This window comes from Protopterus annectens, chromosome 13.part0 (genome assembly GCF_019279795.1).
Source record: "Protopterus annectens isolate FY-2018-M chromosome 13.part0, PAN1.0, whole genome shotgun sequence".
Lineage (NCBI taxonomy): Eukaryota > Metazoa > Chordata > Ceratodontiformes > Protopteridae > Protopterus > Protopterus annectens.
Window position 1 is genome coordinate 1,290,441,800 of NC_056747.1, and position 25,905 is coordinate 1,290,467,704.

The following is a 25,905-nucleotide window of genomic DNA, read 5'->3' on the forward strand; positions in this document are numbered from 1 at the left end:
AAAGGACTGCTCAATGCTCTAACTGAAGGTCCACTTAATGTACCTTAGTGCAGATAATCAACTTGACAATGCGCAAAACTACAAACAATTCCACTGAAGCCAGTAAAAGGACTGCTCAATGCTCTATTCATGGTTTAGTTAGGAAAAGACTTTTGAACAACACAAAATCATTCCACAGTTTTTCTGTTAAGAGAATGCATTTTATATTAGTAGAATCACTGAGCCCAGGAGGATTATCTGGCCTTGATCTTATTTGCCAGCTTGCCTCACAGACAGAGATGTTTATACATTTTTGCAGACTGATCAGATGAAGATGGTGAGATGTTTCAGAATTCCGAAAACACATAAAGATAAGGTACCTCCTCCAAACAGGCCAGTGGTGGCTACTGATCGTTATAAAATGGAAGCCATCTCCATTTCCTCAATCTGCTTGTTCAAGGGTCAGAATTTTATTTACAAAATTTTTGGAACTTACTCAAACTTTTAAGTGAAATTCAAGACATTAATGACTGCATTCTCGTATCCTTTGATGTAGTATCCTTGTATACTTTGCATCCAGCAAGAAATGGGTGTCGAATTTGTGAGATTTTACCTCACCAAGTATTCGGATTATGGAAATGATATGATCCACACCATTTGCACATTATTAGAAGTTGTACTTCTTTGTGTTCTAGGGCAAGTACTTTAAACAAATCTCAGGATTAGCCACAGGTTCAAGAGTGGCCCCAATATTTGTAATCCTGGTTATGGCTTAATGGGAGCAGTGTTCCTGAAATCCCACATTTTGTTTGGGAAGCAGCCTTTTACAGAGGATTCATAGGTTCATAGGTGTGTACTAGGCCGACGGCCCTGGAGCCTTTACAAGCCTAGCCCATAGAAGTGCCCTGGCATCATGCCAACATTAGTTCCTGGTGCCTCTATCATGTAGAACCACCGGAGTGATCCCCGGGGTGAACTTTCTATTTCCCATCCACTCATCAAGATTTCTCTTGAAGAGGGCCAGTGAGGTGCTCTGCTTGACATGTATGGGAAGTCTATTCCAGAGCATGTGCAGTCTCTGGATTATGAACCTGCCCCTCCAGCATGTTCTGTTGATTGTGGTAATGAGGTTGAGGTCTCTGGAGCGTGTGGTGCGGAGAGATTGGGATTTCTTTAGGTGTAAGCAAACACCAAGATACGCTGAAACACACCCGTTTAATAGCAAAGCTTTCAGGTACAAACCCTTTATCAATACTCATACAGGTTACAAATAAAATCAAACATTTAAATAGAAGCCAATAAAGCACATGACCAGCAGCCAAAGATCATGTGATGAGAGTTTGTTTAAAAAAAAAAAAAAATATATATATATATATATATATATATATATATATATATATATATATATATATACATAAACTTTAAAATACAATTATTTCAGTACTGAATGTTGTAATTTCACTAATATAGGCTTTAGTGTGACAGCAACATTCAAACCAGGCATCTTGTCAGCTGAAAGTCTTAAAATCCATTCAAATTCTTTTAAATCTAATAAATTGTTAATGTCACCCCCCCCTCATGGATAGACACACTCTATCAATAACGCGAAATTTAAACTTGTGTTGATCGCCACATAAGGATATATGCCTGTATAAGGCATTCCTATTATTCCCTCTCCGTATCTCTGATGTATGCTCAATGATACGGTCTTTTAATCTTCTCGTAGTCTTACCTACGTAAAAACATTGGCAAGACGTGCATGTAGCTAAATATATCACATTAGTTGAAATGCATGTTGCCATGAGATTAAACTTGTATATAATCCCACTTACCGGATGCTTAAAGTCTAAACTATTTTCTTTATCTGTTATATCAGGGCAGCAACTACAGTTCAGACATTTTAAAGTTCCATATGTGTTAATATTATTCACTTCAGTTGAATTTTTAAAATCCTTATAACCAAGCTTACATTTAAAATTTGCCATGTTTTTATAAGAAAATAGTGGTCTGTCACCAATAATGGATTTAATTTCACTGGATGCCAATAAAACAAACCCAATTTTTCTTTATAATGTTCCTTACAAACCTAGTCATACAAATAAAAGTAGCAACATATCTTAGGGTATCACGATTTCCATGTGCTTCAATATTTTCATTCTGGTGTTCATCCATAAGGAATAAAGGTTTTAAACCTAAATGCCTATTATTTATAGTATCCATTTTAGCTGTTTCTAATACGCTGTCTGGATAACCACTATTTCTAAATTCATTAATGGTTTCATCCAGCTGCGACATGAAGAGACTATCATTCGTGTTAAGTCTACATATTCTATTGAATTGTGATTTAACTATACCATTAAAAACATGTGATGCATGCATGCTGGTATAGTGAACATACCTGCATGCATTTACCACTTTTTTATGTACTGTGGTATACATTACGTTGTCCTGTATCCCTATTTTAAGATCTAAGAAATTAATGAACACATCAGAAAATTCTATTTTAAACTTTAAGAAAGTAGTGGATTCATTCAAAAAGTGTACAAACTGTAACAAATCATCCACATCACCTTTCCATATGAGGAAACAATTGTCCACAAACCATTGGTAAAACAATATAATATTGACATATGGACTAGTGTCATTTACGACAAACTTCTTTTCCCATATAAAAAGTACCAAGTTTGCATACGTGTTAGCTACGGGCGTACCCATAGCAACACCAGTATTTTCCATATAAAATTGACTATCAAATAAAAAAATATTATTATTCAAAACTAGGTTTAATAATAAACATAATGTTTCAATATCCCTTGTTACAAACGTAGAAGAGTTGTTTAAAAACTCACAAATTGATTCTATCCCAAACTCATTAGGTATAACTGCAAACAAGGATGTTATATCTAAAGTTACCAGTAAAAGCCTCCTGTTCTGCACTACATCCTTGCCCATATTATTATACCATATTCTTAGTTTTCTAATAAAATCTGGTGTATCTTTCAAGATGGTATCACATTTTTCTAATAAAGGCTGCAACCTTCTATGTAAATAGACTGAAATAGGTTCAGTCAACCACCCCTTCCCAGAAACAATAGGTCTCATCGGTGGTTGAGATAGTGACTTGTGAATCTTAGGTAGACCATATAATTGTGGGACGACTGGACAAGGAACAGTAAAAAAATGAAATAAGTCAAGTGTTATATCATTAGAAAGTTGTAAGTCATAAATTGCCATATTGACCATACTTATACATTTTTTCACATCAGCATGCATAATAGTTTTAAAAGCATCAGCATCATCTAACAATTTCAAAACAGCATTCTGATAATCTACCCTATTCATAATTACAATAGCCCCTCCCTTATCTGCCTGTTTAATCACAATATCTTTATTACTTTGCAGATTCATAAGGGCTGTGTATTCCTCATAACTTAAATTATATGTTTTGCTAACAGCATAATTTTTATTGTCATACAAGATTCGTAAGTCCCTCTCACACAAATCATGGAAAGCAATTACTACTGGGGGGTTCACAGGTACAAAAGTACTACGCCTTTTGCAAATACCAACATCATGGTAATCATTATTAAACATAAGTTTTAAGCTTAGATTCCTAACAAACTGTTTCAGCTCAATCATGAGGGGGGGTGACATAAACAATTTATTAGATTTAAACGAATTTGAATGGATTTTAAGACTTTCAGCTGACAAGATGCCTGGTTTGAATGTTGCTGTCACACTAAAGCCTATATTAGTGAAATTACAACATTCAGTACTGAAATAATTGTATTTTAAAGTTTATGTATATATATATGTATATTTTTTTTAAACACAAACTCTCATCACATGATCTTTGGCTGCTGGTCATGTGCTTTGTTGGCTTCTATTTAAATGTTTGATTTTATTTGTAACCTGTATGAGTATTGATAAAGGGTTTGTACCTGAAAGCTTTGCTATTAAACGGGTGTGTTTCAGCGTATTTTGGTGTTTGCTTATTGCTTATTTCTATCGTTGGCAGCTGGTTGGACTATTATTTCTTTAGGTGTAACATTTCTATCAGGGCTGGGTCAAACATGGCTTTGTAAGTCAAGCAGAGATCACCTCTTAATAGACGATATGAGACAGAGAAAAGCTGGAGTTTCTTAAGTCTGTCCATGTAGGGCCTAGGATCTTCTTCATGAGGTACTTTTGTGTCCTTTTCAGCTGTTGCAGGTGTTTAGTGAGGTACATGCCAAATGGGGCATTATACTCGATGATTGGTCTAATGAGGGAAGAGTAGAGACGGACTATGTCCTCTTTCTTCCTGGATGCTAAACCTTTGGTAATGAGATGTGCCACATATGACTTTCTGACCGCAATGACAATGTGGTGGTCGAAAGAGAGGTTGCTGTCAACCTATGTCCCCAGATCTCTTATAACGCCTTCAGAGTTCAGTGGGCTACCATCAATGTGGTGATTAGTGGGAACTGAGTTTTTCCCAAAGGGAATGACGACCCATTTTTTGGCATTAAGCTTAAGGCCATGATTTCAACACCAGCTGCTGGTCTTAGTGAGGCCTTTCTGTAGGATGTCTACATCACTTGAGGAGTTAATAATGGCTCTCAGCTTGCAGTCATCGGCAAACTTGGTCAGCCAGAGTCCCTCCGCATTGGCCCGGACTTCCGAGAGGTTGATGCCAAACAGGAGAGGACCCAGGACCGATCCTTGTGGGACGCCACTCTTGACTGGCTAGCAGTCTGACTTGGAGTCTGCTACTTTCACACTGTGGGTTCTATCAATGAGCCAATTTGCAACCCCACCTAGTGATATAGGGGTTGATGCCTAGTTTGGTGAGTCTGTCAATAATTCTTGAGTGGGGAATGGTATCAAAGGCCTTGACCAGATCGAGGTAGGCTGTATGAACTGCCTTGCCCTTATCCACAGCTCTGGTGACTGACTCACAGTAGTCGACCAGGTTGAGCAGCCATGATCTACCCTTCACAAAACCAAATTGCGTGGGATCCAGAGTTTGGAGAATCCCTATATCCTTGTTAATTAGGTCCATGATGATGCGCTCCATAGCCTTACATATCAGACTCGTCAGGTTAATGAGGCGATAATTCCTAGGGTCTGTAGTCGCTCCCCCTTTATGGAGAGGGATGACTGTATAGCAGTGCACCATTCTGTAGGGACAAAGCCTGAGGTGAGGCTGTGATTGAACAGGGCACACAGGTGTGGTGCCAGTTCACTTTGTAGTTAATTTAGAACACAGCCAGGGATATTGTCGGGTCCCATATAAGCTGTATTCTTGGCCCTGGACAATGCAGCTTTAACCTGTGTTGCAGTAACGCTGAGTGCCTGGCATTCGTCTGGTATTGTGATTGGCCCTTGGGGGGGGGGTAAAGTTGGCACTGAATCTGTCGGCCAGTATATTGGCAATATCTGTTGGCTCAGTATAGGCGGTAACATTGTGCAGTAACTCATGGCAAATCTGGGTATTGCCATGAAGATTCTTGATATAACTGTAGAAGGCTTTGTGGTTGTTTTTAGTGTTTGCTGCAATTCTGCTTTAATAGCTAGATTTAGAGGTTTTGATTAGGAATCTCTCAGCTTTTTGTTGAGACTAATAGGGAAGTTTTTCCAGTCTTGGGACTTCACGTTTTTCTGCAACAGTTTCTTCCTTCTGTTGTAGAGTTTGTCAATGGCAGGGGATCACAAGATTGCCTTCCTTTTTTTTAGAGGAGAGTGTCTTGGTTCTGTTGGGTATGGCTAGTTCCATGCATTTATGTATGTGTTCGTACAGTGCATTGGTGTATGATTCATCAGTCATGCACCTATTTTCCGTTTGCATAGGTGCCATGAAGTTAGCCACCTCTGTTTTTCAGGAGCCCAAAGTTCAGCTTTAGAGAAGTTTTTCATGGTGGTTACCTTTGCTGGTGGTATGGGTGAGATGTGGATTTCCATGGTAATTATTTGTGGTCAGATCTAACCAAGGAGGAATTAACTACTGGTGTTGAGCAACGGTTGCCCATGTTAGTAATAACCAGGTCAAAAATGTTGCTTCTTCTAGTGGGGCTAAGAATGAACTGGTCCAGCACGTTGGAATTAATGAATTCCAGGAAGCGTTGGGCAACTGTATTGGTCAAAAAATAGGTTGAAAGGTATGGTGGGAAAGCTCTACTGTATTTACACCAATTGATGACCTCTTCTTGGTGTGGAAAGGCACTGAGAGAGAACTGAACAAACTATATGCCTTCATGAATTCCAGCACTTCTTTTTTGAAATTTACATTGAGTGGCTATGGGACAACAATCAGCTACTTGGATGCCATGTTATCATTAGAAGGAGGGCACCACTAAGTTTGTGAGTAATACACTTTTGTAAACCAATATCTGGACAAAAGAAGTTTACATCCCTACCACATGAAGAAAGGGGTTGTAAAAGGACAATTTATAAGACTCGACACACTCACCGGTGAGGACATGATCTTTGAAGAAGGTCATTAAAAACTGTTTATTGAAATAGGTTCCGATTTGGATTGGCTAAATAACATCATCATAGAAATGTATTCACTAAAGCTGAATAAAGCTAGACCAATTTTGAGAAGACTTCAGTCTGAAATTGATTCTGATAAGAAAACAGCATTTACTAACACCAACAATTCACTGACTAAAAAACTCCACAACTCACTCTAAAACCACTATGAGTGGCTCCGCTGACCAGCACAATAAAGGTTGTCCTCCACTAATCTTCCAATGGTAATCCAAAAATTACGACTCACGAGTCACAGGCAAAGAAGTTTTAATGCACCAAAAATAAAAATGGACAACAGACAACAGATTTAGCGCGCTTTCGTCTCGTATCCTGAGACTTCCTCAGAATCAATAAAAACTCAATTTACTCCAGTTTAAATACTCATTGTGGCTAGCAATCAGTCGTCATGGCAATAAATCTTCATAGCTACATATTGTCATAGCAATGCAATTAATAAATATATTTCCTTACATAATCATTCATTTGTCAACAAACATATACTTAAATGTATATCTTGGGAAAGTTCATGTTACTTATTCAATTTCTGTGAAGGCATAGTATAAACCAATATATGTATATATATATATATATATATGTTAAAATATATGTGTATATATAAAATAGATAGATATGTAAAACATATATGTAATTGAGCATTAAAAATGAACAATTCATTGACTAAATATAGTAGAGCTTTCCCACCATACCTTTCAACCTCTTAGAGCAAGAAAGCTGGACAAAGCCACAAATAAACGTGGGATAAAGGCCCCAAAATAGGGCCAATTTTTAAATACTGCTCTTACAAACTTAGAAAGTAGAGTAACAGGTTTTGCATTAGTGTGAATTTTCTAAATGGTATGAAGAGTGAAACTCAGATGTTTGTCATTATTTTCTAACTTCAGTGTTTAATGATTTGCCACAAATTTGCCAGAAAACCACAATTTTATGAAAAATGTACCAAAAATATGAGACAAAAATCTGGACATTCTGCGAAAATCTGCACAGTTGAAAGGAATGTTTCCTGCTACCCATCACCAGTGACACGTATCTCATCCGAGATGTGTTAAAAGAAAACTGGAAAATTATTTTGGGTAATGCAGATTTATCAAAGATTCTAAATGCTGGTCCCTCTTTCATTTATAAAAGGATTCAGAATGTAAAATCCTTGTTGGGTCAGCAAAGAAGAGCATTGAGCACACAAAACTCCTTTGGCACCTACAAGTGTGGAAAATGTAAGCACTGCCACTTCATTATCAAACAGTTTGAATATAAATGTACAACTGCAATTCACAGGGAGTGGTCTGCCTGGCTACCTGTGATTGGAAGGGGTCTGCCTTGGCCACCTGTGATTCCTGCTCTGGATTTTACGTAGGAAAAACTGTGAGGAAGCACCACAACAGTGTATGAACACAGTTTAGCCATTAAGAAAAAGGACAGTGGTAACACTCTGGCTAAGCATTCCTTTACTTGTCCAAATTTCAGAAAATTTCAGTTCTTTGTACTGGATTCAGGGAGTATGGACGAATTTGTTGGACACTATAATGTCCTGCTAGAATGCTGTGAGCCCAGTTGGCAAATACGATTAAGGGCAGATAATACTTCCTGAGCTCAATGATTCTGTTAATATAAAATGCATTCTGTTAGCACAAAAACTGTGGAATGATTTTGTGTTGTTCAAAAGTCTATTTCTAACCAAACAATGAACAGAGCATTGAGCGGTATAATTTTGATGCATTTATTGCTTCATAGAGTTTCACTGCATGAGTACATTACTTGTTTCATTAAGTATGTTTTTAGATACAGTGTTTCTTTACATATAAAAGCTGTTCACAAGATTGTTTGATTGGGTCAAGTGGGCCTTGTGATGTCATAACTCCATTTTTAAATGTTAGATCTGATTATGTAGTTTTCTCTCTGAAGAAATCCAAGGATATATTAAATGAACGAAAGTGCTTACTTAATCCAGACTAGTGTTTCTTTTACTGGCTTTAGTGGAATTATTTGTTTTGTGGTTTCATTTATTTATTTAATGCTGCTTTGGTTATTTTTTGTGCTTTTTATTCCAGCGGTATGCCAGTATGTTTGGAAGCTTGTCTCCCCAAGATGAAATTTAGATCTCTCCACCCACCAAATCCCTGAGAACCTGGTTCTGCTTACATAAAGGCTTACAGCTGCAGTACTTGATGTTTGTGGATTATTGGAAAGTTTTAAATCCAGGAGCCGTACACATGTATTACCAGGAACATCTAACAATCTGGTATTTTTCTTAAACCCCACAGAACAAATATCATGCACCCAGGTTTATCCTGCCATTTTTAATGAAACATTGACAGTGAATATACAAGGTACAATTTATGCGACAAAATATTTAAAAGTATTGATAACTCTTTTGTGACACTGCTGTAGGATTTAATTATTGCACAGATTCTGTTTCTAGAAGCAACACCTTACGTGTTATTGATTTTGAACGCTGCAAAAGGGACATTTTTCAGATAGAAAGTTTGGTGTTTAAGTACAAACAATGGCAATATGAAATATTATACCTGGAAGAGAGTGTATTAGCTCTGAAACTAGTTCCTTTAGGTCTGAGAATCAACAAGTTTTCAAACACTGTAAAACCGGGAGACCATTTGTTCTGTAAGCTAGTCAAATTGTTTAATAGTACTGGTATTTCATTAATGAAATTACTTGTCGAGGATGACAAATTAAAAGTTTGTCAACTTGAGGAGGACATCTACAAGTTGGATGATCTCATTAAGAACAATGGTTGCTCTCTGCTATCAGGCAAATTGTACAACAGCATTTCAGCTAAAGCCAATAGATTGGTGGCTACTACTATAACAGGAAACGAGGAAGCTCAAGAGGGATAAAGAAGTTTACCAATCAGATTTGGCTTATTGTGTTAGTATAAAAAGAAACACAAATTATAAGGCTGGTACTGGATATTCAGTTGAGACAACAGGGCTGGAATCAGATTCTAATACGAGGACAGGGGAACAATCAAACCCAGTGAATCAAGTTCCCACTGACCATCCACCTGTTCTTTCACCAGCTCCTTTTTTCTTAAACTCCCCCAACAATATAAGGACACCACAGTGGTCAAACAGGGGGAATAAGCAGATCAAGGGAAAAGGAAAAAAAAAAACAGAAAAAAATAGGCAGACAAACAGAGGCTCTAAATCTTAGCAATATGACTTTAAATGACCATCATTTATCAATACTGGCAAAAGGCTTTTCATTCATTCCAACACAACCAGCTAATATTGCTCAAGTCATGACTGATTTGAAGTTATATGTGTGGAAATTTAATTTGCAATATGTACTACACAACATCCCACAATTCGGTAGGAAGCCAGACTCTCTTCCTAAGAGAAGCAGCTGTAACCCCTCTCTTCAGCACACCATTCAGGTCTTCCATGACGTATGTGAGGAGAACCTAAGACAGAAACTGGGTAAAAAAAACTGTATAGTTTGTCCTTAGAAGAAAAACAAGCTCTAAGAGGACTGTCCACTAACAAAGAAATATGTGTAAATAGAGTTAAAGGGGGTATGATTGTGATCATGAACACAAGGATTACAACTCAGCCATGGAGAGCCTAGCAGATAAAGGGAATTACGTGGAAATCTTAGTGGATAACATTATTAAAAGTTTCACCAACATTGACACCATCTTGTTTCACTCGCTGGTACCTTAGACAATGATGTTTATACATTTTTGAGGACTGATCAGCCAAAAATGGCAAGATTTTTCAGAATCTCGAAGACACATAAAGATAAGGTACATCCTTCATTCAGGCCAGTGGTGGCTGCTGGTCATTATAACATGGAAGCCCTCTTCGTTTTATTGGACCATCTCCTCAATTCGGTTGTTCAAAGGTCAGAATTCTAGTCAAAAGATTCTTGGCACTTAAACTGTTAAGTGAAATTCAAGATATTAATGATGACTACACCCTTGTTTCCTATGACATAGTATCCTTGTATACTTGCATCCAGCAGGAGACTGGTTTCAAATTTGTGAGATGTTACCTCACCCAGTATTTGGATTTTGGAAATATGATCCCCACACCATTTGCACATTATTAGAAGTTGTACTTGTTCAACTTCTTTGTGTTTCATGGCAAATACTTTAAGCAAATCTCGGGAGTAGCCATGGGTTCAAAAGTGGCACCTGTATTTGTGTACCTGATCATGGCTTGGTGGGAGCAAGTGTACCTGATATCCCATGTTTTGTTTGAGAAAGTAGCCTTTTATAGAAGATTCATTGATGACCTCTTCTTGGTCTGACCAGACAGAGAGAATTGAACAAACTGTAGGACTTCATGAATTCCAGCACTTTTTTTTTTTTTTAATGTACAATTTAGCATCTTTTGGGAGACCATCAACTGCTTGGATATTATGTTATCACTAGAAGGAAGCACCACTGAATTTGCAAGCAAAATCTGTAGAAAAGAGTTTTGTAAACTAATACCTGCACAAAATAAGTCTATACCCTTACCACATGAAGAAAACGGTTGTAAAAGGATAATTTATAAGACTCCGCAAGCTCACTAGTGAGGACGTTGATCTTTGAAGAATAAGTCATTTTTTTTAAAACACAGGTTATACAAAAAGGTTATGATTTGGATTGGCTAAATAAATTTTTTTCAGAAGTGCATTTACTAAGGCTGAATAAAGTTAGACTAGTTTTGAGAAATTGATTTTGATAAGCAAACAATGTCTACTAACACCAGCAATTCACTGTCTAAATACAGTAGAGTGTTCCCAATACCCATGACCAGTGACATGTATCTCATCAAGGATGTATTAAAAGAAAACTGGAAGATTATTTTGGGTAATGCAGATTTATCTAAGATTCTAAATGCAGGTCCCCCTTTCATTTATAAAAGGATTCAGAATGTAAAATCCTTATTGGGTCAGCAAAGAAGAGCATTGAGCACACAAAACTCCTTTGGCAGCTACAAGTGTGGAAAATGTAAGCACTGCCACTTCATTATCAAGCAGTTTGAATATAAATGTACAACTGCAATTCACAGGGAGGGGTCTGCCTGGCCACCTGTGATTGGGAGGGGTCTGCCTGGCCACCTGTGATTGGGAGGGGTCTGCCTGGTTACCTGTGATTGGGAGGGGTCTACCTGACCACCTGTGATTGGAAGGGGTCTGCCTGACCACCTGTGATTGGGAGGGGGCTACCTGGCCATCTGTGATTCCTGCTCTGGAGTTTACATAGGAAAACTGTGAGGAAGCACTAGGACAGTGTATAAACAGTTTAGCCATTAAGAAAAAGGACAGTGCTAACACTCTCGCTAAGCATTCCTTCACTTGTCCAAATTTCAGAAATTTTCAGTTCTTTGTACTGGATTCAGTGAGTCTGGATGAATTTGTTGGACACTATAATGTCCTGCTAGAATGCTGTGAGTCCAGTTGGCAAATACGATTAAGGACAGATAATCCTCCTGGGCTCAATGATTCTGCTAATATAGAATGCATTCTGTTAGCACAAAAACTGTGGAATGATTTTATGTTGTTCAAAAGTCTATTTCTAATTAAACAATGAATAGAGCATTGAGCAGTATAATTTTGATACATTTATTGTTTCATAGTTTCACTGCATGAGTACATTACTTGTTTCATTAAGTATGTTTTTAGATACAGTGTTTCTTTACATTTACAAGCTGTTCACAAGATTGTTTGATTGGGTCAAGTGGGTCTTATGATGTCATAACGCCATATTTAAATGTTAGGTCTGATTATGTCTTTTTATCTCTGAAGAAATTCAGGGATATATTAAATGAACAAAAGTGCTTACTTAATCCAGACCAATGTTGGAGACTTTCTTTTACTGGCTTCAATGGAATTCTTTGTTTTGTGGTTTCATTTATTTATTCTGCGCCATTTTGGTTGTTTTTTTTCCACCTTGAGAATGGTGGTATTAGTGATGACAGGCTCACAGAATTATCCATACCCCTGTTGGCATGCGATAACTAGATTTGTACTACTAAGAACAAGATAATAGTAACATAGGCTCCTGCTCCCCGTGCAGAGATCTTAACACAGCTCATCAAATTACTACTAGTTCTGTACTTACCCATTTCTTGTGCAAACATTTCCAGTGATATGTGGTGTTCAGCAAGTCAGAGATGTCTGACTTCTGCAGGGGACCCACCAAAGCGTTTTCCAATGACTGTGTGGCTTGCACTTAACAGTACGGCAGGGGGTGGAGAGTGGTGGAGAAAATTGGAGGGCTTAGCAGTGATCCATGAGGAAGGCAGTGAGGGGGAATGGCTGTTGCTGCTCTGTAACCTCACCCTGCTGTCCTGAAAGGATGCTTCAGAACCAGTACAACTGATTTATGGAAAGGCACGCAGTTTTAAAACTGCAATGAACTGTTATCCATTTTAAACAAAGGGAGTTTGGGTGTGCACAAGAGTTGTAGCTTCAGAACACAGTTATGTTAAGCCTTTCAGACATGCACAGCTATGAAGTTTAGAGAAGTCAGTGATAGTGAATACCTTACTTAACAAGCATTTTCTTGAACTGTTCTAGAATAAATGTCTCCTCAGGAGAAGACCGAAGATATTTTTGTTGTCTATGGTGATGTTTGAAAATAAACTTTCCTTCTGTCCTGTATTATCGTATGTCATGTTGGTCTGATAGAGACATGTCCGAGTGTCGTTTGCTTGTGTTATGCACTGCCATCTTTCATCCAGCTGTTCATGCTGTTTAAGGGCTTATGAACCAGTTTAAGGTATTTTGTTATATTAGAGAAAATGTGGTATGTAGTTGTAGTCTCTCCTGATGTTGATTTTGTTACAAAACCCTACCTTCTGTGCATCAGCTGTGACCTTATTTTTAAATCTGATTCCTATACAACATTATATTCTGGTTTTGGAGAATGTATCCTATATTCATGACAGGCCTCAAAGCCCATCTGCATTTTCCCTTTTAATTGAAGGTATACTCCATGGCTGACCATGATGCCATATCCCACATATTACTTTGCTTTCTGTCCCAGCACTGTACCTGTCTCATTTATCATCACAGAGTTTTGTGCTTCAAATCACTTCAGCTTTTTCATACTCGAGAATGCCATCTACTCTTGTGTATTTACTTGTGTATTTTGGGATTATTGCAGCATTTCACTATCTGCAGCTGTTCTGGGCATGGATAAATTATGTAATCAGCAGATTTATGTAACCCATTGGTAGCTGCGAAAGAAGAGCTTTTGACTTATAGCTGAGCCCTGAGTTTCCTAACTAGTTCCATTTGGACTGTTTAGATGTGCTGTGGTTTAAATCCTTCAAGTACTGTTGGAGAGACATTCTGAATCCCATTTCATAACAAATGGAGCAATCCTTGCATTCTGAAGCCCACTTCATAACAAATGACGTGATCCTTGCATTCTGAAGCCCACTTCATAACAAATGGGAGCGATCCTTGCGTTCTGAAGCCCACTTCATAACAAATGGGAGCGATCCTTGCATTCTGAAGCCCACTTCATAACAAATGGAGTGATCCTTGCAATCTCAAGCCTACTTCATAACAACTGGCGCGATCCTTGCATTCTGAAGCCCACTTCATAACAAATGGAGTGATCCTTGCATTCTCAAGCCCACTTCATAACAACTGGCGCGATCCTTGCTTTCTGAAGCCCACATCATAACAAATGGAGTGATCCTTGCATTCTGAAGCCCACTTCATAACAAATGAAGTGATCCTTGCATTCTGAAGCCCACTTCATACCAAATGGAGTGATCCATGCATTCTGAAGCCCACTTCATAACAAATGGAATGATCCTTGCATCCTGAAGCCCACTTTATAACAAATGGGAGCGATCCTTGCATTCTGAAGCCCACTTCATAACAAATGGAGCAATCCTTGCATTCTGAAGCCCACTTCATAACAAATGGAGCAATCCTTGCATTTTGAAGCCCACTTCATAACTGGCGTGATCCTTGCATTCTGAAGCCCACATCATAACAAATGAAGTGATCCTTGCATTCTGAAGCCCACTTCATAACAAATGGAGCAATCCTTGCATTCTGAAGCCCACTTCATAACAAATGAAGTGATCCTTGCATTCTCAAGCCCACTTCATAACAAATGGAGTGATCCTTGCATTCTCAAGCCCACTTCATAACAAATGGAGTGATCCTTGCATTCTCAAGCCCACTTCATAACAAATGGAATGATCCGTGCATTCTGAAGCCCACTTCATAACAAATGAAGTGATCCTTGCATTCTCAAGCCCACTTCATAACAAATGGAGCGATCATTGCATTCTGAAGCCCACTTCATAACAAATGGAATGATCCGTGCATTCTAAAGCCCACTTCATAACAAATGGAATGATCCTTGCATTCTGAAGCCCACTTCATAACAAATGGAGTGATACTTGCATTCTGAAGCCCATTTCATAACAAATGGCGTGATCCTTGCATTCTGAAGCCCACTTTATAACAAATGAAGTGATCCTTGCATTCTGAACCCCACTTCATAACAAATGGAGTGATCCTTGCATTCTGAAGCCCACTTCATAACAAATGGAATGATCCTTGCATTCTGAAGCCCACTTCATAACAAATGGAATGATCCTTGCATTCTGAAGCCCACTTCATAACAAATGGAGCGATCCTTGCATTCTGAAGCCCACTTCATAACAAATGGAGCGATCCTTGCATTCTGAAGCCCACTTCATAACAAATGGAGCGATCCTTGCATTCTGAGGCCCACTTCATAACAAATGGAGCAATCCTTGCATTCTGAAGCCCACTTCATAACAAATGGCGCGATCCTTGCATTCTGAAGCCCACTTCATAACAAATGCCGCAATCCTTGCATTCTGAAGCCCACTTCATAATAGATGGAGCGATCCTTGCATTCTGAAGCCCACTTCATAACAAATGGAGCGATCCTTGCATTCTGAAGCCCACTTGATAACAAATGGAACGATCCTTGCATTCTGAAGCCTACTTCTTAACAAATGGAGCGATCCTTGCATTCTGAAGCCCACTTCATAACAAATGGAGCGATCCTTGCATTCTGAAGTCCACTTTATAACAAATGGAGTGATCCTTGTGTTATCATCACTGAAAATCCTCTTAGCCTTTATTTTACTGTGGGTTTAGGTAACTGTAGGCTGTAAGCAAGCAGCACACTCCTTCCTTATAGACATGCCTGGCTTCTCCCTTATGCCACAGCCATCTAAGTCATCCATTGGCTACACCACTGCACACCTGTCTATTAATTTAATCCACGGAACATAGCAAGCCAGTGCAGTAATGGCTGAAAATAGTGTGCATTCCTGCAGGATGTGGGTAGCTAGAGACATCATTCTAAAAGTTAGCAGTGAGGACTTAGAGACATAATGAAGACATTTTACAGAGTGAAGAAATGGCAACAACCTGAGATCAGTTAAGTTTTGCAGGAAAGAAGGTATATGGACATGGTCGGTGGGGTGATGAAAGGAATCAGAACAGGCAACAGTAATGAAGTGTGGGAAAGAAGGTATAATTTTTAGACAAAGGTGAAAGGCAAGTATAAAGAAGAAAGAAATGCTTTCTTTCAGTAAGAAAGCATTTGTTTACCGAGACTGTGGTAAACGTTTGCCACGTACACCTGAATGAGCTGGTGGACTATAAAAGGAATTTATTCTGGATGACTTAAGACGGATATTATGTTTGACAATTGCAAAGTGGACCAGAGTAAGGACAGCTCCATTTTTCGGGTATTTTAGGCAGTGACCATTTTTGTTGGCTTCTCTGGCATGTTTTTAATTAAATTATGGACAAACTGCATGAGCCTGCTGGCCCTTTCCTGTTTTGTACTTTCCATGCATTGAAAGCTACAGCATACAGGGAAAACTGAATTATATTTGACACTGTTTCAGGTAGAACTGAAGTTACAATGGTTGTAGTTATTAAATGCTCTTCTTTTCCCATCTGTAGACAAATAGCAAGGCATTTACTGCAAAGATGTCATGTGTCCGGAGACGCTACAGTGAATTCGACTGGCTGAAGAAAAAATTGCAGAAGAACGCCGGCTTAGTGTAAGTAAATTCTGACAGTTGCGGTTTGATTATACTTCTGCCTTCTTTATTTCCTTGTTTTCTGTCATGCCACTGTTCATTAATCATACTGTGTAAAGTAACCGGTCTCCTCCTTTAACTTAGTCATTCTTAATATGGTTTCACTTTCCTGTTCTCTGGACTAAAACTTGTTTTTCTATCTTTTTTCCATTATTTATGCTGTATCTTTCCCTCAAAGATGTCAGTATTCATCGTAAGAAAATATTTTAGAAAGGTTTTAGTTTAGAAGTACAGGTAAATGCTTGAAGAGTGTACAAGGAAGGCATAGCTAGTCTGTGGAAGCAGGAGAGAAAACAATTGCTATATAAAAGTTGTTTTGTGACAGAAGCCCTATTATAGAAGTATGTGGAAAATACAAGAAACTTACATCTGTCACAGGGAGTTTCATCTCATTCACCTCTGGGACTAATACCAACTGGACTTACCCCGGGTCACAAAACTTTCCTGGGCTACCCATGCCCCTTACCTTTATGACTAAACCATGGCACCTATAAGATCCCCTTCACAGTAAACACACTAGCTGCTTAAACATTTATTTGAGAAGCTCATTTCTTAGTAGATTGCAGCATGTTTGTGCCCTTCAAACCTTCCATTCTTAGAGAAGGAAAAGCCAGATTGGATTTCCAAAAATTTAGGCAAACTGTCTTTAAAATTTAAAATTCAAAATTTAGGCAGATTTCCAAATCTTCACCCTTCAGTGCTAAACTATATCCCACCCTGCCAAAAAAGGACATTGAGTTCACAAAGAAGTCACTGCCATGGCTAAGAAACCTAAAGTTACTGATGTAAATAAAAAGGCTTTAGATGATGTCAGGTTTGTTTTACATGGTCCTGTGTCTAAGCATGTGCATGGTATAGCTTCATTGGACACTCCCCAGTCTAGTGTTCAGACAGTATCTCTTCGGCCACTTTTGAACCAGAGGTTTGGACACCCTGGCTGTCTTCCTCAGGATGCTTTGGGCCCTGTATGTCGATCACCATCTAGCTGAACTAAAATATGTTGAAAGCATTCTTTGTGATGTGGTCCTAGGTGTCTTACGCCACAGCTTGGTGCCCGAGAATACCTTCTCTGCCTAATTCTTCTGGCCATGCATCTGTACTGAAATGATACAAGACCCTATGACCATCCAAGAACTGGTCAACCTGGTTGCAGAACCCAGTGGTGAGATTTCTTATTATTTCAGCTGCATTTAAGAATGCTACAAAGCCATAATCCAAGACTGTTGTCCATCCAACAGTGAGTCAACAGCTGTGGAGAGGTTAGGGAAGCCTTTTCCTTAAGAGTGCTAAACTGAGTTACAGTCCACCCATATTCTGACATTGCTGCCAGATTCAGAGCTCAAGACCAAGCTGACTTCCAGCAGGCAGCTATCAAGTCTTTAGCTAATAGAGAAGTCAATTCACTCATAGTGTGGTGGGTGGTTTAACTAGGGCAGCTGATGCAGCCTTTACTGACATGTACCTTGTATATCTCCACCTGAGTGTTTGCTAAGAGCATAAGGCAGAATTTATGAGCAATTCGGTTGATGAACCTTTGAACTTTGGACCATCTGTAGAAAGAATGAGAGCGAGAGGGGGAGGGGAATCCTCTGATAAAGGTTGAGGTGAAATTTCAGGATTCACATTACCCATTTTCTAGAATAACGTGGAGCCAGCACAAATTGTTTCTCCACATCCCCAACAACACAACTTAAGAGGTTCTGAAAGTGTGGCATAGGGCACAATCATTTTCACAATCCCCATGCTCCCAGGGGAGACAGGTTTCAGCAGCATAACCACGAGTTCTTGTTGTCCTTCCTGTAGTTGACTGCATTCATACCCATGGGACCTTGCCCATGTGCTCCTCCCTGGAGGTAGTCTGAGGTAATCTATCCCTCCACCTGTCAGTATGGAAGGTAGTCACTTGTGACAGGTGTAGACAGAACATAGTATCCAAAGTCTGCTCCATTTCTTCTTGTTCCCCAGAACTGCAGTCTTTTTTCTTCCCTGATCTCATCCTCACCAAAAAACTGTGGCAGAAGTAGAGACCCAGAATCTTCTACAGATAAGAGCAGTACAGGATGTCCCATAAGATAAGAATAGGCATTGCTTTTACCGGGGGGGGGGGGTCTTTTTAGTACCAAGAGAAAGACTAAGGACCCAGGCTCATACTTAGCCTGAATAGTCAAAACCAGTAAGTTGTAAAGGAGCCTTTTAGGCTGGACATGGTGCAGTTCATCCTTTTCCTCTGTGTGAAAGAGGACCTTCAGGATGCATGCCAGCATATTAGGTTTGCCACTGAGTCTAGGAAGTCCCTTTGCTTGTGTGTGGGGGGACATTCATTTTCAGTGCAGGACACTGCTGTTTAGTCTCACCATATTTATTTATTTATTTGTTTATTTAACATTTGTTTACCGGTAAAGTCTGACTGGACACAGGTCCATTTTCAGTGGAGGCCTGGGGAGAAAAGCTCCAACAATATGAAAAACAAACATTATACCACAAGAAAATTACAGAGTACAGGTCAACAATAAAAGTACACATTGCAAATATAAATAACCAAAAGAGATGACACCTTAGCAATTTTAACAAAATTTGTACATCAAAGAATCAATGGTATTATACAAACTAGACTAACATATATATTAGAAAGCACAATATGATGCTTTTGTGAAAGAATTGAAATGATTTGAGGTAAAAGAGTGAGTATATATAGGGATGGAAGAAGGCATAATAGGATAGTACTGTAAAGTGTAGATCTAATTCTGCCTGTTCTTCCTCACAAAAACTGTGGAAACTTCCAAAGATGCATGTTCCTGCTTTGTCTTCCTTTCTATACTGGAACCTGTACTTGGTTCTAGAAAAGGTAACACTCCCACCATTTAAATCAGTTTCTTCATTCAAACTACATCTACTCACTTGGAAGACTCTCTTTTATTGGCTGCTTTCATGTTGGTCAGGATTTCAGAGTTACAGTCCTTGTGTGTTTCTTCTCCGTGTCTAGTTTGTTGTAAAGGCAGGGTGGTGATGACATCATACCCTTCCGTTGTGCTAAATATTGCCACTAAATCGAATATAAATCAGTCACTCAGACTTCCATTATTCTTCCTTAATTATGCCAAACACAAGGCAACGTTTGCAGTGCGTGGATGTTCACAGGCATCTGAGATTTAAATTGGACAGGGTGAAATCCATAAGTAAAGACTCACAAATTTTTGTTTCATTTTCATCCAAATATTGGGTACCATAATGTAGTGTCAAAGGCAACCCTAGCTGTTTGGCTTTCACATTGCTTGTAGTTCTGCTATCAAAAGCATGACAAATCCTTATCTGAAATTTCTAATCCTCATAATGATAGGAAAGTATTTGTGCATGATATTTTTGTGCAGCTGCTGTTTGATAGTTTCTGAACACCTTTTTGAGATGGTCTAAGCTGGATGTGGTCTTCCACGAGGATCCACCTGAGTGGATAAGCTTGGGCCTATGTTCTAGAGGTGACAGAGGTGGAACTCGCAACTACAGATATGAAAGTTATGTAGTTACTGTAGTGATAGATCTGCATTGGCGGGTTCTTGTAGTTACTGTAATGATAGATCTGCATTGGCGGGTTCTTGTAGTTACTGTAATGATAGATCTGCATTGGCGGGTTCTTGTAGTTACTGTAATGATAGATCTGTATTGGCGGGTTCTTGTAGTTACTGTAATGATAGATCTGCATTGGCGGGTTCATGTAGTTACTGTAATGATAGATCTGCATTGGCGGGTTCTTGTAGTTACTGTAATGATAGATCTGCATTGGCGGGTTCTTGTAGTTACTGTAGTGATAGATCTGCATTGGCGGGTTCTTGTTAGTGACTGTTCTCCCCTTTTCCCCCAGACTAGGGGTCTGATGGATGCTGCTCTGCTTACGAGCTTGCTTATTTCTTGTTTTGTGTGCTCTGCCTTACACGGGTTCTGAAATATTTGGAGAGGTGTCTTTAGGTGTGGAGGATTATGGGTAAGTGACAGGACTTGGGGTTGCCAGGCAAGTTTTCTGAGCTGGTCTGACTAATTATTAGTCTTAGTCCTGAAAAAGATACTGCTAGTTTAGTTTGATCATTTGTTGACTTGGGAGGCAGGATTAGAGTGGCATAAGAGGTGAAACAGAAGGTGGTAGTTAAAATAGTAGGGAGCACAGAACTCCATAGCAAAAGAGAGTGAAACAGACTCTAAAGAAAACAGTACATTTTCACTTATCCTGATGAAAAAAAGGGTAAAAACATTTGATTTAAACTTGATAATGTACTTTGCTGAACCAAAACAAATTACCATTTTAGTTAAATTTCTTATACACATCTAATAAGGCTTTGTAACAAGCATGTGGTTATGAGATTACTTTTTTCTTTGAGAATCATCTCTAAAAGATGTACAGACCTGCTGCATACAGGTCAGCACAAACCTTCATTATGAAATGTTGTGTTATCGGTGCCTTATACCAGTGTACTTGGTATCTTGGTTCTCAATCCTTTTCACTTCCTTTGATGGGCTGCTGGGAGTCTGCTGCAGTGTCTGTAAAGCTCTTGACATGTAATTCATATTTTGAGGTGTTATTTGATGTATAGTCATGCAGCAACATAATACTATGATGTACAGCCACATAGCCACACAGTATTGTATGATATACAGCCACTGCTGTATAATATCGTATGATGTACGTTCACACAGCTACATAATGCTGTATGGTCGTATACTATACAGCCACATAATACTGTATGAGGTGCAGCCATGTGATACTGTATGGTGTACAGCCACACAGCCACATAATACTGTATGAGGTGCAGCCATGTGATACTGTATGGAGTACAGCCACATAAATCTGTATGAGGTGCAGCCATGTGATACTGTATGGTGTTCAGCCACATAATACTGTATGAGGTGCAGCCATGTGATAGTGTATGGCGTACAGCCACATAATACTGTATGAGGTGCAGCCATGTGATACTATGTGGTGTACAACCAAATAATACTCTCTGAGGTGCAGCCATGTGATACTGTATGGTGTACAGCCACATAACACTGTATGAGGTGCAGGCATGTGATAATGTATGGTGTATAGCCACATAATACTGTATGAGGTGCAGCCATGTGATACTGTGTGATGTACAGCCACACAACCACATAACACTGTATGAGGTGCAGCCATGTGATACTGTATGGTGTGTAGCCACACAGCCACATAATACTGTATGAGGTGCAGCCATTGATACTGTATGGTGTACAGCCACATAATACTCTCTGAGATGCAGCCATGTGATACTGCATGGTGTACAGCCACATAACACTGTATGAGGTGCAGCCATGTGATAATGTATGGTGTATAGCCACATAATACTGTATGAGGTGCAGCCATGTGATACTGTGTGGCATACAGCCACACAACCACATAACACTGTATGAGGTGCAGCCATGTAATACTGTATGGTGTCCAGCCACACAGCCACATGACACTGTATGAGGTGCATCCATGTGATACTGGGTACACATAACACTGTATGAGGAGCAGCCAAGTTATAATGTGTGGTGTACAGCCACATAATACTGTATGGTGTACATCCATGTAATATTATGTGGTGGGAAATCACGTAATACTGTATTGTGTACAGCCACATAATGTTTTGTAATGGACAGCCACACAGTGACGCACACAACCTGTTTTTTTTTTTCAGGCTGCACATATAATCTTTGAGTCCTAAATACGATATTTGACTTCACAGGGTAGGTCAAAAGAAGCAGCACCAGTCTTGATGGACAGGAATAGCTAAGCCTGAAGGTTTAAAGACTGATTAAGAGGATAAATGTAGATATAAGTAAGACAGTAACCACCCTTAAAACTACAGCAGCAGGTATGCAATCCATAAATTAAAGGTGATCCAACATGCAGTTACATGTACAACTCACTAATGCTGAAATAAGTGCATTTATAGAGCTGCCAGCTCTGTGTTATTATTTCTGTTGTATAATGAGGTCAGTGTAAAGCATGTACTACACATGATTTTCAGATGTTGTTATTTATCTCTCTATCTATCCATCTATTTATTTACTTATTTATTTATTTTTATACTGGCTTTCTAACTGGTGTGTAACTGCATCTTCTGTCCATGATTTTCAGATGCTGTTATTTATCTCTCTATCTATCCATCTATTTATTTACTTATTTTTATACTGACTTTCTAACTGTTGTGTAACTGTATCTTCTGTCCCCCTCTGTTTTCCAGAAATGTGCCAGAACTCCCTGGGAAGAATCCTTTCTACAGTTTTAGCAACAGTGATTTCATTGAGAAACGGAGGAAAGGGCTGCAGAATTTCCTTGAGCAGTACGTACACTTCATTAGCTATTAAATAAAGCTTCCATAATAATACTGTCTTTTTTTGAGCTGGACTTCAATAGTCAATAGTACTTTTTATTTTTAAGTATGCATGCCTTCTTCATATGTTTGTTGGCTGAGTTGGTCCTGATAGACGTGTGCCTATTTTCATGGGTGACCTGAGGTGGCTATTGAGCAGAATACAGTGCATCAAAATTTTACCCATTTACACTTATCTGCGAATTACTGCACTTAATTCTGACTAACAACTGTGTTTGCATCAGCAGCACACTTTCTATCAATGAGTTGGCTGCCCCCACCTTTTCCAGTTTGCTCTTGTCTTAATAGAAGGAAGAGATTGTTTACAAGTCAGCTTACTGACCGTACAAAAAATAAATTTATGGTAGATACATTGTCACCTTCTTAATAGGATAGCTGAGCTAAAGAAAATTAGAACACCTGCACTACAAGAAAACCTTGACCTGTTTTCTTGCCTTGAATAAAAATGCCATTTTTAACTCCTTTTAGAATTCAAAAACAAGTATGTCCTTTGGCACTAGAGAAAGAAAATCCAGAGATTTCTTTGTTTCTCTCTGGCCTTATCCTAGAAGTTTTTAAACACCAACATATTTTAAGTAAAACAGCACTGCAAAAAAAAAAAAAAAAATATATATATATATATATATATATATATATATATATATATATATATGTCAGAAACTGTAAAAAATGCTGACAGAGGTGGTGTTATGTGGCAAATCTCACAAGAAAATATCATTATCATCAGCATTAACCCCTTTTGCCCATTTTTGCACATGGGGTCATGGGGGTCAGGGTGTCGCATCAACTGTCTTTCTCTCAACTCGGTGCCACTCTCCTCCCTTCTTCGATGCCTGACTGTCTCAGGTCTTCAGTCTCTTGGCTGGATGTTCATATTTCCTCTTTGCTGTCTCTCCCAAATCATCTTTACCAGATTATGTGCTGCTTTCCTGCACGTTTGACAGAACCACTGTAATCTGCTCTCTTTGACCTTCCCTGTAATTTGGGCTACTTTGGATTCTGTTCTGACATTCTCATTTCTTTGTCTGACCTTACACCCCTGCTCCCATCTCAGCATACCTCTCAACCTGGAAACATCAAAAATCTGGACAAAGGCCCATGAAAAATAGGTACAAATCTGTACGCTGATTAACATATAATTTGCATACATAAGTATGTAACCCTGCCCACTCTGATGAAATTGTGGGATACCACCTTTCAAACACAAACTGAAGAACAGAACAAAAATATGGTCCCAGACCCTGTAGTAAATTGTAACCATTTTTTTTTTAAATGTGTAGCAATGATGTTCACTGGGAAGGGAAAAGATGATGAAACTTAGGATTTTGTTTTTGGTGACTTGCAGTATGTGAGTTTTGTGGTAAAAGTAGGGCATTTAATGATAGGCAATATTCTAATCTTAGCAAAAGAATATTATAGTTTGCTAGGACCTCCAAAAGTCATTCTCCATGACCTACTGATCAGTTGCGTAGCTAGAGTTTGTGGTTTGTGCCACTTGGGACTTTTCAGTTTGCTGCCCTTCCCCCCTCACAAAATCATGGTTAAATGGGGCCCCCATACATAGCCCTCCCTCCTGTAACCATTGGAATGTCCCATTACTTGGCTATTTCACCCCATCTACCATAATCACTAATGTGCATACTGCATTACTTCTGCAATGATTATTTGGATTTCATTTGAAACTTGTATTTTAAAGCCAAAAAATATAACACAGACCAACCACCACGGCTAACACTCTTTAGTCATTTGCTATACTTTATTTATTGCAAAACGTTTGCTTTACATTTTATAACATAAACACTAATCGACATCCGCTAAACAAAGCAATACAGTCTCACAATGAAAATAGACTTAGCATTAAAGCTTCTCTGCTCTTGAAACTCACATTCATTGAAAAAGCATTGCAACCTACATTCCCAGAAAATGCAAAAGTCATCTAAATAATTCCACATTAAAGAGATCTGTAACTAATGAAGAGGTTGCTGCTATCAAAAAACTTTACATTTCATTGTTTCATCTACAATCTAAGTTCATGCTGCCGCTGAAGAATAAATTGCCTATGTTACATTACAAAAATAATAAGCTAGTAATATTGCAAGAGGGGATGATAGGAAGATGCAAACTTAAATGGTTATTTAGTGAATTCATTCCTCACTGATTTGCCAGAAAACCACAGATTTTAAGAGGAACAGACCAAAAGTATGAAACTTTGGACAGTTGAGAAACTCCTTGAACCATGAGTGGTAGTATGGGTGGGGAATTTAGGCTCTTGCTCTTTGTACCTAAGATACTGGGTTTGAGTCTGGGTAATCCTAACTACCAGGCATTACACACACACACACACACACACACACACACACACACACACACACACACACACACAATGCGTGTGTATTTGTGCCCTTAATAACAGCAGTGCAGAAAAAAGCTCTACCTCTCATCTGAACTATAAACTAATAACAGCTCTCACTTAAATGCAAAGGAACTAGTAGACCCATCTGAACTATATACTAACAGCTCTCAATTGTAAAGAAACTAGCAACAGAATGCAAGAAATAAGAAGACGCTGAACTACAGCTGTAACTTAATTGCAGAGGAACTAAAAGAATTAAAAAAACAGACCACGTTTGTATTTGTGTCCTTAATAACAGTCTGCATAATAAACTAACAGCTCTCACTCTCACTTAATTGCAAAGGAAGTAGCAGACTCGTCTCAACTACAAACTAATAAACTAATAACAGCTCTCACTTAATTTTCAAGGAACTAGCAGAATGCTAGAAATAAAAAAAATAAAAAAACAATCCCCTGAACTACATTCATAGCCCCTTACCCTTCAGTAATAATGGTAGGAAAATAAAAACTAGCACCCTCCAGGTGAGCCCTTTGCAAAGGAACATGTGAAGTACACTCTCCAATTGAGCACTTTGTAAAGGAATTAGCAGAA

General features: G+C 38.7%; 1 protein-coding gene across 4 annotated transcripts in view; it reads left to right on the top strand.

Annotated features, from left to right (window-relative positions):
- Positions 1-25,905, top strand: part of SNX11 (sorting nexin 11) — a 518,381-nt gene that overhangs the window by 376,086 nt on the left and 116,390 nt on the right. For all 4 annotated transcript variants that reach the window (XM_044055316.1, XM_044055318.1, XM_044055315.1 and 1 more), the window contains 2 exons: positions 16,438-16,538; positions 22,811-22,909. In XM_044055316.1, coding sequence (XP_043911251.1) covers positions 16,438-16,538; positions 22,811-22,909 — 200 coding nt within the window. The remainder of the gene's footprint in view (positions 1-16,437; positions 16,539-22,810; positions 22,910-25,905) is intronic.